Here is a 19,643-nt window from a genome sequence, read left to right as displayed (position 1 = left end):
ACACCTTCCTCCTTACTATGACGTGATTAAAGAATATGCGTATCTAGCTGATTATGATTTGTATTATTCATTAAATGTAAAACTTCTGTATTGAACAAGTTTATCTATCAGTTGTTTTTGTCTGGAGGTGAGAGTTACTAAAAATAGCTTTATTATCTGATGGATTGTCAGGAATATGATATTGAAGATTCTATTATACCACTTCAGCCATCGCTCGATTACACTGCACCAGAGCTGGTCCGAAGTAAGACATCTTCTGTTGGGTGCTCCTCTGATATTTTCAGTTTTGGATGCCTTGCCTACCACTTGATTGCCCGGAAGCCCTTGTTGGACTGCCACAACAATGTGAAAATGGTACTTGCAAATGTAGTTGTTTTCTGTAATTTATTGACTGGTAACTCTGTGTAGCATCCTGATAGTATTGCTAGGTTGCTCGCAATAGATTTCTACACACTATATCTGTCTTTTTTCTGATAAGGTAAATAACATTATTGATGTTGGGAGAAAACCCCCATATACAAGCAATATATCCCAAAAGGAAAAGAATAAATAGAGAACCTACCTCAAAATATGGTTCTCTACAAAAGCCACCAATCATCTATACAAGTAGGGACCTTGTGGATGCACCTACTCATTATATCTATCTCAAGAGAACTTTCTGCATGTGCAAGTTTTAAAGGTCTTGATTTGATCCATGCTATTTTTCTACCCGAAGGCTATCCTCTCGGATACGGGTGTGGGCACCCCACACAGTTGCGGGTAGGGGTGGCAAATGGGCCATTTGGGCTTAAGTTGGCGGGGTCAAGATGGGCTGAACCTATAGATGGGTCAAAGCCCAACCCTGCCCAAAGCTTGTTTGGGCTAAGATGGGCTGGGTTAAGATGCGCTAAATGAAGGGTCATAACCCAACTAGCCCAACTTAACCCACCTTTTCAAAATTTTGAGAAACTAAAAATATTAATATTCTTTGGTTGGAAATATTTTCTAGCTCATGCTTTTCTAAATAAACGGTGTTTTGAAAATCAAATTTAAATACTTTTTTTATATAAAAAAAAACTCAAACCTATGCTTTTACTCAAAATAATAAAGATATTCACCATAAATATTTCCTCACAAGTTATTCGGTGCATAAATTATATTCGAAGTTATTCCAAAAAGTAAATCAAAAGAAAATTAAATGTTAATTGATGTAATGAATAGTGATTTTGTCAGATTCCTCTCTTTTACCCCTTTGTCTTATTTATATATTTTTATGGTTGTCTTGTACACGACTTTATTTATATATTTTTATGGTTGTCTTGTACACAACTAAGAGTGGCAAACATGTGTTGGACATGGGTGGGTCAAAAATAAGTTAAACAAAATAGATAAGTAGACCCTCAGGAAAAAGTAATTTAAAACTTAAAATAAACACTATCAGTAAAAAAATTAAAATAAGGAAAAAAAATTAAATGAAAAATAACATAAAAATATTTTTTTCTAAAAAAAGTTGAAAATAAACATTTTAAAAAATAAAAATAATTACAAAAATAAATTTAAATTATAATTAAAAAAGAAGTTAATCATGTTTGGAAGCTTTTATACTTATGAATGGATGACAATTGATGGGTCAGTTTGGGCTCATTTGATGGGCCAGTTTGGGTTGATGATTTGTGATGGGTCAACTTGGGCTAGCCCAAATCAACCCATCTTCAACATCACTCTAGCCCAAACCCAGTAAAGCTTGGGCGGGTTGGGCGGGTCAAATGGGTTTGGGCTAGTTTTGCCACCCCTAGGTGCGGGTCTAGAATTCGAATTTGTCATTACCTAAATCTTAGGATTCAGGGTACTAATAGGAGTATGGATACAGGTGTTAAGGTACAACCAGTACTATGACATGTATAAGTGTATATTTTAACAGTTAGTTGAAATTGTTAAATTAAAGCTAGGATAAGTAAATTCTTTGTAAGCACTTAATATTTTATTCATAATTTATCTCGTATAATAGCAAAGTGTTCTAGTATGTGAAAACACACACACACACATACATATTCCTCCGTTCCTATTTATGTGATGGTGTTTGACTGAGCATGGCATTTAAGAATGAAAGAGAGACTTTTGAAACTTGTGGTCTAAGGTAATCTCATTAGGGGTAGAATGTGCATTTAGATTGTTACGAAATATAGAAAGGCGTCACTCTTTTTGGGAGTGACAAAAAGGAAAGAGTGTGACAAATCTAATCAAATATCAAATCAACCTATAGTTCATGGCCATATGTGTAGTCAAAGCACCCAAGTTAGGATGACCAAATCTAGTGCGGATTCCACACCCACACCCAAATGGAAGCTACTTAAAAGTTCAGATATCACTCCTCGCATTCTAAAACTTTATATTTAGCCGCCAGGTATATGTTTGAAATTACCCTGCAATTTTCTTTCACAAAAAAATGTGTGATAGTTGAGGATAAATTGACTTAGTGATCTAGGCTGAAGGAAGTAGGGGTGTTCTTATGTATGTCTTAAGCTGCTGATAAACTTATATGTCCTTGTTGGGGAGAAAATGTGGTGTAGTCATTTGTGTTGGGTTACTAAACCTAAGTTTCTGTGATCAAATGGCCAAAACTAGCAAAACTTGTAACTCGACCAAGACAATTTTCCAGAGTGAGACATCTTTTCTACCAAAATCGAAGATATTTGACAGCCATGAAAGTTAAATATAGTACCTCGTTGCATATCTAAAGTATTCTCTTTGAGATGTAATCTTACTTGATTTAGATGAATAGTTAATGAAATATGACTTTGGAATTGTTGTTAGTCTTATTTGATGGTTTCTTTTGATAATAGTGGTCCTTGTACAACTTTCTTGCAGTACATGAATAATTTGAATTACTTATCCAGCGAGGCTTTCTCTTCTATTCCACAAGACCTAGTTCCAGACTTGCAGAAAATGCTTTCTGCAAATGAGGCTTTGAGACCAATTGCCATGGGTTTTACAAGTAAGATTGTCATTGTTTTTATTTCTCGTGAGCCGTATGCATGTATATCAACCCATTTCCTTTATCTTTCTGGTGTTTCCGGAACTCCACATCACAGAACTGAAAGTAGTTTTATTTGTTGTATTGGTGTTGTTTTTCTATTACGTTCCTTTTGACTTCGCACAATTTTGGAAGCATGTCATGAATTGCAATATCTTCATGGTTAGTCTTCATCAATTTCACATCTACGTACTATTTATCATATTGGAATGTTGTAAAAAAACTTGCATCCTGTCAAGGTTTATCTCTAAACTTTTAATGATCAATTTGAATTATGTGGCAATTCATTATTACTAGGGGTGGGCGTTCGGTACTTCGGTGTGGTTCTTTAGATCTTCGGTTTGGTACTTTGGTCTTCGGTTTTCAATGGCATATACTGAGTACCGAACCGAAATTAGTTCGGTTCGGTTGTTTGTTATGGGCCTTGTATATTGGGATATTTTCTTCTTGTAAAATGGGCTATTTTCTGAAAATAAATTCATAGTAAAAACCAGATGTGATGCATTTGTTTCATATGATATAAAGATATCTAAAACTGGGGAGAAGCTTCTAATTGCAACGAGGTGATGGTCATGTTTTGCATGTTATTATATATTTGTTGGCAGCATAAGACACTGTATTTAGGAAAGACTTCACTGTCTGGTTATACTAATAATAAAGAATCAGAAGGATTAAAGATACCTACAATGGTGCATCTACTGAAAGCAACCTCTGTTATTATATTAGCGGTGAGACAAATACTGTTTTATAATAAAATAGGGTACATTACTATAAAATTCATTGCAGAACTGTATGATATGGCGAACAAATTGTAAACATTAAGAATTCAAACCAGGAGCATTATCCCCTTGTCCTACCTTGATTCTCAAGAACAAAAATTGAATGCTAGTTCAATTGGGTAAGTACAACAACTATGTTTTCTTCTGCTGTCTGCAAGTTCTTTCACATAAAGACTGGCATCATTTCATTTCTCTTTTAAACAAATTAACTCCACATCCAGTAATCAAGGAAAACACATGATTCCACAAACAAAACTCGATAACTTGAAGATTAACAGTTATAAAGAAGGTAACTTACTGAAGTAAAAGGTCTGCACTTATAAAAATGACAGCTTAATAACAGACCAAAGAAATAGCTATACACTGTGCTCCAGATATTTCTCATTGTAGTGCTTTATATAGAAAATTCTGAGAGCTTCACTGACTGTTGAAGTGATCAAAGAAGCAGAGGGAAAATAGTTCGCTGAGAGTTTAAACCAGTATACTGAGGTTTTAAAAAATTAAACCGAAACCGGGCCAGAAAACCAAAGAACTCATGAATTAATTGGGTTCCCTCCGGTTTAACGGTTTTTATGCCGACCCCTAATTAATGCCGTGGAATTAGAGGGTTTTTAAGTCTTAAAATATATAGCGCCATATTCTTTTGGTTCAGCATAATAATCTATTCTTTTTACCAAGTTGCGTTGGTATAGATTGAAGATAAAGAATAATTAATTGTTAGAATAATCAAAAAGATTAATTAAGGGTCAGGATAGGATCCTGCAAGTGAGAATATGAATTTTACTTAATTGTTATTTTTGGGTTAAGTAATAAGCTTAATTTTTGGCCATTGTTTGGTTCTGTGTTCAGTTGAGGTAGATATTGTGGAACCACGTTCATTCTTGTTTAACTGAGACTGAGTTCTACTTTGTCCCCACATAATGACAAGAATAATATCATCCTTTTTTAAAAAAAAATGGATGACAAGAATAATTGATCTTATGAGGCAAATGTGATTGAAAACTGTAGTTTACACATTCCTGTTTTTATTATAGATATTCATGTACTTATTTGAAAACTTGAGCCGAGGGTGTATCGGAAACAACCTCTCTACCTTCACAAGGTAGGGGCTGCGTACACACCACCCTCCCAGACCCCACTTGTGGGATTACACTGGGAATGCTGTTGCATCTACTTATTTGAAATCAAGCATATGTGTCAAGAATTTAAATTTCATCTAAATATTGCCTCTTTTCCTTACAGGTTCATCTTTTTTCCGCGATGACACTAGGCTGCGTGCTCTTCGCTTCCTGGATCATATGCTTGTATGGTTTCATCATATTTTAGCTTAACCAGCTTGCGGGGATATATGCTATGATTTTGGCAACAGTACAATGTTGCAAAATGTTTAAAGCTTTAGAGTATTGAGCAAAACTTTTCATTTTGTAGGAGAGAGATAACATGCAGAAGTCTGAGTTTTTAAAGGCATTGTCTGACATGTGGAAAGACTTTGACTCCCGTGTACTGCGTTATAAGGTTGGAAGGTTATCCCAGTTTATAAGTCATTTTTGATTTGATAAATCAATAATGTGGTCTTCTGTTGCTCAAATACTCCTGTCAATTGCTTTTGAAATTTTAAATGAGTGGAGAACTTTTACATTTGTATGATGCAGGTTCTTCCTCCACTTTGTGCGGAGCTCCGGAATGTGGTGATGCAACCCATGATTCTTCCCATGGTTCTGACAATTGCAGAATCTCAGGTATTGTCTGGTCACCATGTTAATCTGATGTATTATAACTTGTTACTCTTTACTAGTTTTTTAATCCAAAGCCAAATTCCACCAATTATTGTTACGTTTTGAGTGTATGGTTAAATATGTTGCATAACCCTCATTCGTTCAATCTTGTATCTTGCAAGCTGTATGAGATTTAGAGTCATTTAATAAAGAGGTGCTGTAGTCTCACTCTTGACGTAAACATTGCTATGGATTCTCACCAGTTAATAACTGGACCTATTTAGTGACTTAGAATGGCTATTTAGGCCGTGAAGCAGAAAATTATAACAAGAAACTGTTTCGGAAAGAAGCATGTTATGTATGTTATCAATGACTAGAGTAATTTATCATGGATTGTTGATTGAGGAACATCGTGTATAATTTTTAACAATTGAATTGAAACACACCCAATAATCGAAATGTAGATGAATTCGAGGGGAAATCTTGAGAGAATTGAAACTATAACTTATTCTTGAGAAAGGCAACAATGTTATATATCTTTAGCACAAAGAATTCAAATTAACTTTTCCTGCCTAAATTCTGGAAAATGAAGAACGTGTGAACTGAGCTAACTAACTAACTAACTAACTGATTGAGCTATATATAAAAAATAACCTTATAAAAAAAGAAGCTATATACACAAAATAATCTTAACTCACTGATATTTTCACAGCTCCTAGATATTTTCTGTACACGTTAGTTTACTAATTAACTCAGTTACTAACTGGTATGATGCACTACATCACAACTTTGTTTCGTTCCCAGCTCATTGCACTGCACTATCCAGCTTGGCTTGACATCTTCAAAATAATTTTAAGGAACCTTGTAATTATTCCTAGTGAAACATTGTAGCTATGTGAACATCTTTGCTTATATGTCTGCATTGTTCAATCGTGTGTTATACATCTGAATCTAATCTCCTAAGTCCTAATGTTTGATTTAGCCTGCACTGTGTTTGTTCCTGTAATAATGTACCCCAGAAAATATTTCACATTATACATGTTCCATTGCTTATTCATGTCTGCTAGCTCAATGTTTATACATCTGACTCGAATCTCTAATGTTTGATTTAGCTTGCATTGTGTTTCCAACTTGTAATAATGTTGTACTCCAGAAAATGTTTCACATTATAAATGTACTAATGCATATTCATGTCATTTTGTGTGTCTCGTATTGTTGACCTTTCTGTTTGTTGAACCTGTAAAATTGACTTGTATATCAGCACAATGATTATTCTAAATTTTTGAGTGAATTACAATGACTAATCTCTATAGGCTGTGGCCTTATGAATTATGTTTAACTGATCCACTCCTTCTGTACATCTAGTATCAATTAATTTTGTGTAGTATGACTAATTGAGTGGTCCACTGCAGGATAAAAGTGATTTTGAGATGTCGACCCTGCCAGCTCTTGTTCCCGTCCTAAACAGCGCAGCAGGTGAAACATTATTGCTGCTTGTTAAGCATGCAGAGCTTATTATCAACAAGGTAAGACAAAGTTTGCTGCTGACATTTTGGTTGTTCGTCTAATTGTTTTTAACCTGGTCATTTTTAAAGCTGCAGTACAAGTTTCAACAATTAAACCTGGTCAATTTTAACGATTCAAATTTGTAATTGAAATGCCTCTTAAACACCTAACAAGAGGAAGGGAAAAAAAGTAAAGACGGAGAAAGAAAAAGAAAACCAAGCTTTCCTATGAAGAAGCCGAATACTATAGATTTTCAGTTTTCACTGCTGACAGTGCCAAAAACTTCACTTAGGTCTTGTTTGAGGCGAGGCAGTAGAAGGCATTTCTAGTTTCTCATTCCTACTTGTGTCTTTTTTAAATCCTTAGCTACGAGGTGCTTGTTTATTTATTTATTTTTGATTAAAGATAAAATTTTATTAAATCAAATAGTACCAAGACTGTACTGATCAGTACAAAGACGTCTGATCCTCTACTCCTTCTGAGCCTGTAAGGAATCCAGAAGAAACAAAATCTCTGCAAACTCAGTTGTTACATTTCTTTTACTCCAGCAGTACAAATTATGAATGCATCTAAACTTAATATGGGAGATACAATCCTTCATCCCCTTGAAGATCCTACTATTCCTTTCCACCCAGGTAATCCATAATAGACAGAATCGAATAGCATAGTATTCTGAACCTCTTATTAGCCTTCTGTCCCAGCCAACAGTTGGATTGCTGCTCCAATTTCTTTGCATCACCCAATGAACTCCACAGAGATTTAGAAACACGCTCCATATCTGCCAAACAAACTTGCAATGAATGAAAACGTGATTGACTGATTCTGTCGGCTATTAGCGCATGCCACATCTACCGCAGAGATTATTTCCTCTTTTTTGCAAATTATCTTGAGTGAGGCAAGAAGCATTTGTAGCAATCCATCCAAAACAAGCAACTTTCATCTTTCCGAATTAAGCTTCCAGGGCCAGTTTCGCTTCCCTGAATTGTCTTGTCGAGTAATTTATAGTAGGAGTTAACTGAACATTCTCCATCGCTTCTGCCTTCCCAGAATAAGCTATCTCATTTGCCTTCAATTAGAAGTGCAGTATTTGATTTTGTAGCAAGCTGGTCATATTCCCAGTCCCAATCACTGAAATTTCTTAGCTTGCTACAGTACATTTTTATCAATGGCCAAATCATGCATATCCTTTAAATGAGTATTTTCCAAACATTTATCAACCCAATATCTGACGTTTCTTGTTCAGACTTGTATGACCATTAAATTCATCCCAACAATTTGTTGTTTGCCTCCATATACCTCCTCCAAGGCGTCTTCACCGGCTTAGTACACCAGGGAGATTCCAATCCATATTTAACAATTACTGCCTTCTTCCACAATTCTTCTTTATCACAACTCTCGGTTGTGCAATTTCAGATTTCTAACTCCAACACCTCCAACCTTTTTATGCTGAATGACTGTCGACTAAATGGTATTTCCTGTTCTCCCTCCCCATAAGAATTCAAATTTGATTTTTTTTAGCTGTTTCACAATATTTGTTAAGATTGGAAGCAAAGACATGAGATTTGTTCGCTCCAACACACTAGTGACGAAGCCAGGAATTCTGCTAAGGTTGTTCAAGATTTAATATCTATTTGTATGCAAAGTAAATTTGACCTACATACGCAATATAATTCCCTATACACGTGCTATAGTTTTCTGATAAAGGGCGTTCAATTGACCACCCTTCAGTCTATGTGGCTCTGCCACTGCAACACACTGTTCACCTAAACCAACCATCCCCCTAGAGATTGGTCTGGTTTGGTCACTACCCAGTGTAATCCCACAATAGTGGGGTCTGGGGAGGGTAAGATGTACGCAGTCTTACCCCTACCTGGGTAGGGAGGCTGTTTCCGATTGACCCTCGGCAACCCTCCTCCTTTATCCGGGCTTGGGACCGGCAATGTGAGCGAGCTCAACCCTAGAGATAAATACTGCATTTTCAAGGCGCCAATTTCGTCTGGCATCTCTCACCTACTTGTTGCCACATTAATATTGTCTACCCCCAATGGTAGACCCTAGGAATTTCTCCACCTAGCTGACATATACTTGGTGCTTGTTTTTATCATTTGCTTTATCTCTCATCTCATCTTCTCGTTTGTAGGCTAGTCAGGACCACTTAATCTCACATGTCCTACCCATGCTTGTCCGAGCTTATGATGATACTGATCCACGTTTGCAAGAGGAAGTCCTGAAAAAGACTGTAATACTTGTTAAGCAACTTGATCTTCAGGTAATTGATGCCCTTTATTATTTCTAATTGTCATATCAATTGGTGGCTGAATTGAGATTAATGTGTTGTTAATATCAAGTCACCGGTTCTACCCAGAAAAGGAAAAGGAGAAGCAAAAGGAAAAAGACGATGTATAATCTGTTCCTCCTAATGAAAGTTTCTTAATGAAGTTTCATCACTGATGAAGATCTTCAGGCACCTCTGACTTGATTAAGAACGAGATTGCCAAAATGAAGTGAAAATAGGGGATAGGGATGCAGGGTGGTCATTGACATGTTTACTTAGTTTGTGATATAGGGGTGGAAATTTGTGATGGCAATGTACTTGCATAGGGTACCTGCCGTCTTCTATAGTTCGTGCATTGTATAATTGAGATCAATGACGGAAATATGCCATTTTTAAGGACTGGGAAGAAATAAAGAGATAATATTGGATCGTGGGCCATGGAATTGGAGCCAGCGAACCTACATTTTCCTTACATTACTAACGGAGTAGAATGTGACATGCAGATACAATTCATTCAGATTGAACCAGATTTTCCTTCGCGAATTCTCTTTAGGTTTATACTTATCTGTTATGTGATTTTGTTAATAGAATAAAAAGGTATGAGGACAACTCCTAAAGCTAAAATGGAAAGGTTAAATCAAAATCTCAGAACATTTGCTAGGGGATTTCATGGAAGAGTTACTGCATAGAAGATATCATGTGTCATTTTTTCTCCTTTTTTTAAGAAGGTTGTAGGTAAGACTTTGATTTTAGTATCAGCTTTGGAATCTAAATTGTTGTAGTTTGGAAAGTATATTTACTTGTAGATTTAGAATCTGTAATTGATATCATTGGGTCCTTGTTACTATCACAAGACTGGCCTTTTATTTTTTTGGGGTCTTGTAACTGTGTTTTTCACTTTCTCTTAGCAAAATCGTTGTGCTAAGGGCTACTTATTTATTTATGTAAAGTATGTTACCTTCTTCAAAAATAAATAGATAATTGCAACTATTCCTTTTGTAGCTTCTAAGGCGTCAAAAATTTGGTTATATTATCTACTTTAAGTTCTAAGCCGTCACTTAGATTACAGCTGCAATGGAGTAGCCTTTCTTGTGGCCTCTAAACATTTACTGTTGTAGAAAGTAGTATTAAGTATGACTGATTAGTGGATACTGTCCAATATTTGTTTGACAAGAGGGGGTTGCTCAGATGGTAAGCATCCTCCACCTCCAATCCGAAGGTTGTGGGGTTGAGTCACCAAGGGGGCAAAAAGGGGGGGAGCTCCCGGGGGAGGGGTAGAAAAAATAAAAAAGAAGATAAGTGGATGTCACATCTCAACCGTGTTATGTAATTGTGTTGCTGTTTCAGCTCTTAGCATGCTCTATCATACTTTTGTTAATTACATGGTTTGATTGTGTACATAATGTAAATAATTACATTGTTGGGCAGGAAAAGTATTCTTTTTTGAGTAAGGTAACACTGGAAATGTTAATATTCAGCAGAGAAGCTTTATAAAAATGGTTTTATCTGATTGTTTCCTTCTTAAAAAAATGGTTTTATCTGATTGTAACTCCTTGAAGTGGAATCATCTCGTTAATTATTCAAGATTTAAGACAACTATTATGACACTTTATTTGGTTAGTCTTTAGTCTTTTACTTATTAGATACTTCATGTGGAGTTAATGAACTTCACTTTGGATTATGAAAGATTGTTTACAGTTGGTTTGATGCATAATGTAATCTTTTAGTAGACCACGTCACACTAGTTTTTTGTAACACGATTACACAATGAGGTTCATCTCTCTTTTGTTAAACAATTGATGTTACCTGCTTATATGGTAAGGAAGAGATTAATTCGTTAATTATTCAAGATTTAAGACAAATATTATGACACTTTATTTGGTTACTCTTTTATTAGATACTTCATGTGGAGTTAATGAACTTCACTTTGGATTATGAAAGATTGTTTACAGTTGGTTTAATGCATATGGTAATCTTTTAGTAGACCACGTAGTTTTTTGTAACACGATTACACAATGAGGTTCATCTCTCTTTTGTTAAACAATTGATGTTACCTGCTTATATGGTAAGGAATAGATTAATACTTGGATGTAAATGTCAGACCTTGATGTGTTACTACTGGTGGTGGCAAAATGAGCCCATTTTTTGTTAACCCGCCCATATTTCAATGGGTTGGATGAGTGGTATTTTAAAAGGAATTTGGACTTCAACCCATATTTAACCCGTAAAAATATGGGTAAATATGTGTGAAATATGGGCATATATGGATTTGCCAGTTGCCACATACGTTTTCCGGAAGGTTCCCTTCTAGAGTGCACACGATATCTCACTGCTATGCACGTATAGAAAAATAATAAAATTAATATTCTAAAATTGAGTTACTTGATTGGGTCATGTGGTTTTAAATTTTTTGCAAATCAGTAATTCAAGATGTTTGGTTGAATTTTTGGAAAAATTCCTTTTTTCTCTGTATCCGTTGCAAGCAGCAATATTGTGAACGAAGAAGTTGGAGTCAACTTATTAGTTTATGTGAGAACTGTTTATATCTGAAATGTTTAATTTGCTTACTTCACGACCTTTCAGATTTAGGAGATCCAACCCGTTTTATACCCGTATTAATACGGGGCGGGTTCCAAACCAACCCATTTTCAACCCTCCCTAACCCTCCCCAACCCGCCCGTTTGCCACAACTAGTTTCGACATATGTGGTAGAAGATAGATTAATGCTGTGAGTAATATGAATCTAAAGTTCTGGAGAACTAGTATCACTGCTATTAACTTGGAAATAATTTCACATTTGTGTTTGTAAATGCTTATTTTTTTTTTTTTTTTTTTTTTTTTTTTTTTGCAGTTAGTAAAACAGGCAATCATGCCTCGTGTTCATGGTTTGGCACTGAAAACGACTGTTGCTGCGGTATGTAGTCATTATTTTGTGCAGGAATGTTGTGGCATGAGTTGCTCTAGAGCCTTGTGACTGTAAATGATAACACCAGATATACTGAATGTTGAGAAATTGATATTTCATAGCAATTTTCATCCTTTTTTTTTTTTTGGTAAATAAATGATTTATTAATACCAAAAGCAATTGTTACAGACCTAGACAGGGCTGACCGCTTGTCTCTCAACAGTAAAGACAATGACTCACAATTACAGAGAGCCTAATTACAATCTATTCCATTATAGTTACTATCACGAAACAAAGTATTAAGCTATCTATTACACAGCTAAGGAATTCTAGCAGCATCATGGAATGGAGTCTAGAAGTGCCAAAGGAGCTTGCCATTTAGTGAGCTCTCTGCCTTGAATATGTATATGTACTGCAATCACCCTGCAAATCTTGTCACCTTGAAAGGTGGTTCTTTGAAATCTGATGCCGTTTCTCACCTTCCAAATTGATTCCACAACCAGTGCAAACACACAACTGATGATCTCACCTCTACCAGTTTTCTTTTTCGCCCAGCTGCACTCCCATCGTAATTCATCTTACCAGTTCCCTATGACTCTCTGAAAGCCAAGCCATACTAGGAGTCTCTGCCATAACTCCTTAGTGATTACACAAGAGAAGAACAAATGGTCAAAAGACTCCACTGGAGAGTTACAATAGACACAGTTTAAAGGCACCTGGATTCTGAACTTGAGCAACCTTTCTGCTGTTGCCAGTCTCTTATGCACTGCCAGCCATAGTATGAATCTCTGTCTTGGGTGTATGCTAGGCTGCATAGTGAGGGATTTCCATGGGACTTTGGGGTGAATTGGAATTAGAGAAACATACATGCTTTTAATGGAAAACTTGTTGTTCTTGACCATAGAGGCCAGTCGAGCAGTGAAGTCTCCCTGTAGTAGACTGGATTGGAGAATAAATTTCCTTGTCTCTATCACCTTCCTTATGACCCAGGTAGCATTACCCGGGATATTGCAAGTGTCAACAGAGTCATTTTTCAAGTAGTAACTATTTACCCATCTGATCCATAAACTGTCTTTTTTATCAGCAATTGCCCATAACTGCTTAATCACTGCTGCTTTGTTCCATAGACAAATATTCATCACATTTTGTCCACCAGCTGACTTTGGAAGGCAGGTTCTTGCCCATGAAACAAGTGCTTTTTTTGTGATCTCTGCTTTACCAGACCATAAGAAGGATCTGCATACTGCTTCAACCAGCTTCATAACTCTTTTAGGTAATATAAAGATCTGGGCCCAATATGTTTGAACCCCAAACAGAACTGATTTAATTAACTGCAATCTGCCAGCATAGGATAGGAGTTTAGCAGACCAGCATTGAATTCTTGCTGTTATCTTTTTTACCAGGGGCATGCATTGTGCTACAGTCAGCTTCTTGGATGAAAGGGGTACTCCTAGATATCTGAATGGGAGAGTACCCTCTGAATACCCAAGAGTACTCAGAATTTCCTGTTTAAGCTCTGGTTTTACTCCTGATAAGTATATGGAGCTTTTATCCACATTGGCCTGAAGTCCTGAAGCAGCTGAGAACCTATTAAAAGCTTCTTGAACCAGTTTTATGGATGGAATATCAGCTTTGCAGAATAGCAATAAGTCATCGGCAAAGCATATGTGTATCACTCCCAGTCTTTTGCATTTAGGATGGAATTTGAAGACCTTATTTGTGATTAATTGATTGAGCTCCCTTTGTAGATATTCCATGGCCATGACAAATAGATAAGGTGACATAGGATCACCTTGTCTAATGCCTCTCTTTCCAGGAAAAGGCTTGGCCAAGCCGCCATTTAAAACCAAAGAATAAGACACTGTTGAAATGCATTCCATGATCCACATTATGAATTTGTAGGGGAACCCCAATTCAGCCATCATGCTCTTTAAAAAACACCATTCGATGGAATCATAGGCTTTTCTTAGGTCTACTTTCATTACACACCTTGGGGACAGACCTTTCCTAGTATACCACTTAAAGAGTTCATGACTAAATAAGATATTGTCTGTGATACTTCTCCCTTCCACAAAGGCAGACTGAGAGGGACTGATGATAGTACCAATAACTGTTTTAATCCTATTAGTCAATACTTTAGTGATAATTTTATAGAAGGTAGTGCAACATGCAATAGGTCTGTAATCCTTGACTAAGGTAGGGTTAGAAACCTTTGGGATCAAGGTGACTGCAGTGCCACTAAAAGATTTAAGCATTTTACCAGACTGGAAGAATTCTGCCACTGCCCCAAGTACATCCCTTTTTACCACATCCCAATTTCTAGTGAAAAATTCAATGGGATAACCATCTATACCAGGAGATTTATCAGAAGGCATACCTTTTATTGCAGCTAAGATTTCCACCTCTGATACAGCTCTGATCAGATCACATTTCTGTTGGTAAGAGAGGCATGGCCCCTTTCTAATAATTTCTGAGTTGGGATAGGGCATTACAGCAGTATCAGTACCCATTAGTTTGGTAAAGAAAGAGATGAATTCAGCCTCAACTTGGGTAGGGTCAGTCACTTTTGTGCCAGTGTCATTATACACAGAATTGATAGTGTTTCTACTAGCCCTGATATTGCATTGAGCATGGAAATACTGTGTTAGAATCTCCACATTTGATCCATATAGCTCTTGATTTCTGTCGTAGGGCTAGCTCTTCCATCTTACTCCACTTTGTAATTTCCATTAGAGTAATCCTTTCCTGGTCTGTCAGAGTTTGATTCATAGGCTGAACACTCAGTGAAGCTTGAGTGATTTCAAGTGATTGTCTAGCCTGTTGGAGCCTTTGACTGTATGAAGCTAGGTAGGTATTTAGCCCCTTCAGATTCTCTTTCAAGAACATCAATTTTCTCCACAAGATATACATTTTTGTTCCCCTGACAGGCTGCCCCCAAGCAGTTGCAAGGATTCCAGGGAAATCTGGATGGTTTAGAATTGTGGTGAATAGCTTGAAAGGCTTGGGGTGTGTAAGAATTTGAGTCCAATATTGTATCAAAATAGGTGAATGATCTGACATTCCTGGGTTTAGGAAGTCAGCTTCCATATGGCCATAAGATTGAAGCCATTGGACATTACCAAAAGTCCAGTCAATTTTAGAGTAGACCCTACTTGTAGCCTGTTGTTTGTTACAGAAGGTAAAGTGCCATCCCTTTGACTTTAATGGGGTTAACTGCAGCTGATCTACACAAATCTCTGAAATCCTGGGTTTCAGCAGGTAAAACAGGGGACCCCAGCCTGTCCTCAGATGAGAGCATGGTATTGATCTCGAGTGCTACTTCCAATCTGATTTAAGTCTGTCCACAGGGATTGTCTTTGGTGGGCCTCATTTTTTGCAATTGTATACTTTGTTTCCACAAGAGCCATCTTCTTCCATTATACGCCATGGGATAGTTGTAGCAATAGTTCCACCCCATAGCAATTTTGGCCAGAATGCCCTTAGATTTAGGTTCTTTTACTCTTGTTTCTAAGTATGCCTTAACATCTATCTTATTCTTTAGCAGAAAGTTCTTCAATTCCTTCTGCTTATGGGGCCTATTTAGGCCCCTCACATTCCAGGTAGTTATAATCATGGGGGTTGGGGACTCCCCTGATCATTATTCTGGGGTTGAGAAGAGCTAGTTTGAGCTCCATTCTCATCCAACATATCAAACCTGTTTGTAGTTTGTACTCCCACACCAATGATCAGGGGTTGAGAAGAGCTAGTTTGAGCTCCATTCTCACCCGACATAGCAGACTTGTTTGTAGGTTGTACTCCTACATCCTGGGTGGCACAGACCTGGGCTGGCATTTGTGACTGAACATCACTGGCATCTCTGTTTATTGCTACAGATTCTGCCTGAGGATCCTCAGTAGTGCTAGGAGCTTCTTTGGGATGCCAGTCTTGTTCGGGTTGTCTAGCCCTCCTGTTCCTCCTTCTTCTCCTTCTTCTTGGTCTGTCCTGGTAATCAGTTTCCCTATGTTCATTGGCAGTGTTCCAGCATTCTTCACCTATGTGGCCAAATTTCATGCAATTTGTGTAGAACTTGGGTTTCCAGTCGTACTCCACAATCTGATGGATAGGACCTTGTGGTGTGAGCAGTTCAATAGAGTCGTGTAGGGGTTGAGACACATCTATTTCCACAAGGATCCTGGCATACGAGATTTTATTCATATTGGCTGTGAATTTATCCGTGTACATGGGTCTCCTCAGTGCACTAGCAACTTTGCTCAGTGCTTCTGCAGCCCAGTATCCCACCGGAAGTCCTGGGAACATCACCCAAAGAGGAATTGTAGTTATGCAGTCTGGGTTGAAATCAAAATCTATCTCCCATTGTTGGATGATGAAGGGCTTATTATGAAAGGTATACAGACCAGCATCTTTAACTTTTTCACAATCCTCCACAGATTCAAATCTAAATATATAGTACCCATCGTTATGAGCCAGAATTTGGGGTTTCTTCACAAAGTTCCAAGCAATAGCAATGAAGGTTTCTAACGATTTCACATACGGTGTATCACCCACAATATAGCCGATAAAAGCAGATTTCATATATTCCTGTTGGGGTTTTAAGTCATCCTCGACAATACTAACATAGACTTTTCCATCTTTCGTAGTAGGAGGAACATAAGTGAGAGGCTTACCCCTTTGTGCATATCGGTTTTCCTTGAACTCAGTCATCTCTGGTGGTGTAGTTTGCGCCGACGTAGTCGCTTCTGAAAATTGGAGGCGTCTTACTGCCGGCGTGGTAGCAGCTGTAGCATCCCCATAAGGATCCAAGTGAAAGGATTTCTGGGAGTCAGAGTCCGAACCAATACCCTCTTGTTCCTCAACAATCGACTGAAACTTTGGGGGGAGGAAGCTCCCAAAGGTCAGAGAAGGAGGTCGTGAGAGGTAATTATCACGTGGTGTAATAGTCGACATCAGTTTCAGGGTTTTCCGGTGAGAAATCGGGGTTGGGTCGGTGTTTTCAGTAGGAAGGTGCACGTTAGCAATCCTTGCAATACGTACGCCTAGAGAGAGAAAACATCACCCTCCTCCGTTCATGCAACTTTAGAGCAGGGCATAGGATGAATAGGCCCCAATTTTCATCCTTCCGGAGCAAAATACTGCTTGCTTTGATAGGATGAGAATTGCTTTGGCACGTCAATATCCTAAACCTTTTTGGCCACGTTAGTATTTTATTTACCATGTGATCATACCTAAATCACTCTTTCCTGATCCATAAGTTCCTTTTCAAGTGTCACTGATTGTTGATAAGCTAGGCCCTGCTTTGGGTTTGTTGACCTAGTTGAAAATTGATAGGCACACAATAATTCTTTTTTTCTCTTGCAGGTGAGGGTCAATGCATTGTTATGTTTGGGAGACATGGTTCACACGCTGGACAAGCCTGCTGTTCTAGAGATCTTACAGACAATCCAGCGTTGTACTGCGGTTGATCGTTCTGCACCAACTCTCATGTGTACCCTTGGGGTAGCCAACTCTATCTTGAAGAAGGTATATTTTATCTTAGTCAATTTGATTCCTGGTGCTTGCAACAATAGTATCTAATTTCTTGCTTAACTTTTACTTAAATATACTTTACTTCAGAATGGGATAGAATTTGTGGCAGAACATGTCCTTCCACTTCTCATGCCTCTTCTCATTGTTCAACAATTAAATGTTCAGCAATTTGCAAAATATATGGCTTTTGTGAAGGAGATTCTCAGGTATTACCATTTACATCCATCCGCTAGTCCTCATTTCATCTCTCCCCATATGTGCATGTACACCCTTGAGAGAGAGAGGGGTGTTTCAGATGCTAAAATATTGGTAAGCTGACTGCTAGCCAGTCTTTTCTTTTTCTGATTGATTATTTCCATCATGAATAGTTGGATACCAACTGCCAGACTTCAAAAAAAAAGAAAATAAAAAGAGATTCAGAAATGGTATGCTGTAATGCATCGTCTTACATTACAAGATTCTGCCCTTCTGTATGCTTATACTTCCATTGGAGAGAACTTGCTAGTGTTTAGGGTTTTCAATTTTATATCATTTTCATTTATTTCTTTTTCAATTTCTGTCATGCACATTTTGTTGGGATACAGGAAGATCGAAGAGAAACGAGGAGTGACACTGAGTGACTCGGGAAGTCCAGCAGTAAACGTAAAATCATCTCTTACAGTTGATGGTCAGATGCCTGGACAAGTGAACAAAACAGGTGCGAGTTCTCAGTCTACTGCAAAACGCAGCCCCTCATGGGATGAGGACTGGATTCCACCAAGGGGGCCTACAACCACCGTTCAGTCTTCTGCTGCAGGACAGTCAACCCAAGTTACTTCTGGACCTTCACAGTCATCCACGACATCTGGTGTATCTAGCCAGCAACAGTCACCTTCATGTCCTGCAGTTGATGTGGAGTGGCCTCCTAGACCTTCGTCACTTGGTACTACCATCATAGGCGATTCTGAGAAACAACCGGAAAACAAGGGGGCATTGGGTTCAAGTCTTGATGATATTGATCCTTTTGCTAACTGGCCTCCCCGACCTAGTGGCTCCTCAGCTGCTTCTCACTCTTTGAACAATGGAACAATGGCCCCGTTCGCAAACAGACCCGTGTCTAACAATAGTGCAACTCTTATGAATGGTTTGAACTCTCAAACAAATGGCCTTGATTCTTGGGCTTTCAGCACCCCGATTTCTTCTCAGCCCTTGAAACAGAATCAAGGGATTACATCACACACTGATGGCCTCAGTAGTGGGAGTCTTAACCCACAGAGTTCACTTGGATTTATGAAACATAGTCAAGGGTCATCAGCTTTGAGTGCTACCAGTGGTCGAGCAACCGATATTGGATCAATCTTTTCTTCGAACAAGGGTGAGCAGACTGCACCAAGGCTTGCTCCACCTCCATCAACTGCTGTTGGTAGAGGAAGGGGCAGAGGAAGGGGAAATCAAGGGCAACATAGGTCCTCAACACTAGGGTCTGGTAATGCCAAGTCTCATCCAGAGCAGCCTCCTCTACTGGATTTGCTCTAATTGCCAACATGAAGATCCCTTGTGAAGCGAGTCCGGCAATCTGATTTAGATCAATCTGGGGAGCTGTTGATACCACGTGATCAAAGATTTTTGCCAGCAGTGCCATGGAGAAACCTGTTCATACTCTTACTGCATGGCAGTGTTTGCCTGGGTAGGCGAAGATTGTTGTAGAGTGACTTTTTTTGTAGAATAGTGTGGGTGAGTTTTTGTTTTCCTTGTTTAGCATTTTTATTCTTAAAAAAGTTCATATAATTTGTTGAGCAAGGTTTGCATCGTATTAATTGTATTTTTAAAAGCAATTGGCTCTCAACGATGTTTAAGAAGTAATGAAAGAGATGGCTGATGGCACAGTTCAATCTCCTCTCCAGAATTTGAGCTGTTAGTTTATGAATCAGATTTCCTCTTTTATTGA

The 19,643-nt window shown here is 37.9% G+C and overlaps 1 protein-coding gene across 1 annotated transcript in view; it reads left to right on the top strand.

Annotated features, from left to right (window-relative positions):
• Positions 1-19,643, top strand: part of LOC132606201 (SCY1-like protein 2 B) — a 28,054-nt gene extending 8,411 nt beyond the window's left edge. Inside the window, exons 4-14 of the mRNA XM_060319593.1 lie at positions 172-354; positions 2,848-2,974; positions 5,035-5,096; positions 5,221-5,307; positions 5,445-5,531; positions 6,920-7,033; positions 9,154-9,282; positions 12,140-12,202; positions 17,549-17,710; positions 17,804-17,922; positions 18,301-19,643. Of these exons, the coding sequence (XP_060175576.1) occupies positions 172-354; positions 2,848-2,974; positions 5,035-5,096; positions 5,221-5,307; positions 5,445-5,531; positions 6,920-7,033; positions 9,154-9,282; positions 12,140-12,202; positions 17,549-17,710; positions 17,804-17,922; positions 18,301-19,231 (2,064 nt within the window). The 3' untranslated portion in view covers positions 19,232-19,643. The remainder of the gene's footprint in view (positions 1-171; positions 355-2,847; positions 2,975-5,034; positions 5,097-5,220; positions 5,308-5,444; positions 5,532-6,919; positions 7,034-9,153; positions 9,283-12,139; positions 12,203-17,548; positions 17,711-17,803; positions 17,923-18,300) is intronic.

The sequence above is a fragment of the Lycium barbarum genome, chromosome 8 (assembly GCF_019175385.1).
Source record: "Lycium barbarum isolate Lr01 chromosome 8, ASM1917538v2, whole genome shotgun sequence".
In the NCBI taxonomy this organism is placed as follows: domain Eukaryota; kingdom Viridiplantae; phylum Streptophyta; class Magnoliopsida; order Solanales; family Solanaceae; genus Lycium; species Lycium barbarum.
Note: the sequence above shows the minus strand (reverse complement) of the source record. Positions and strands in the feature narration are given on the sequence as shown.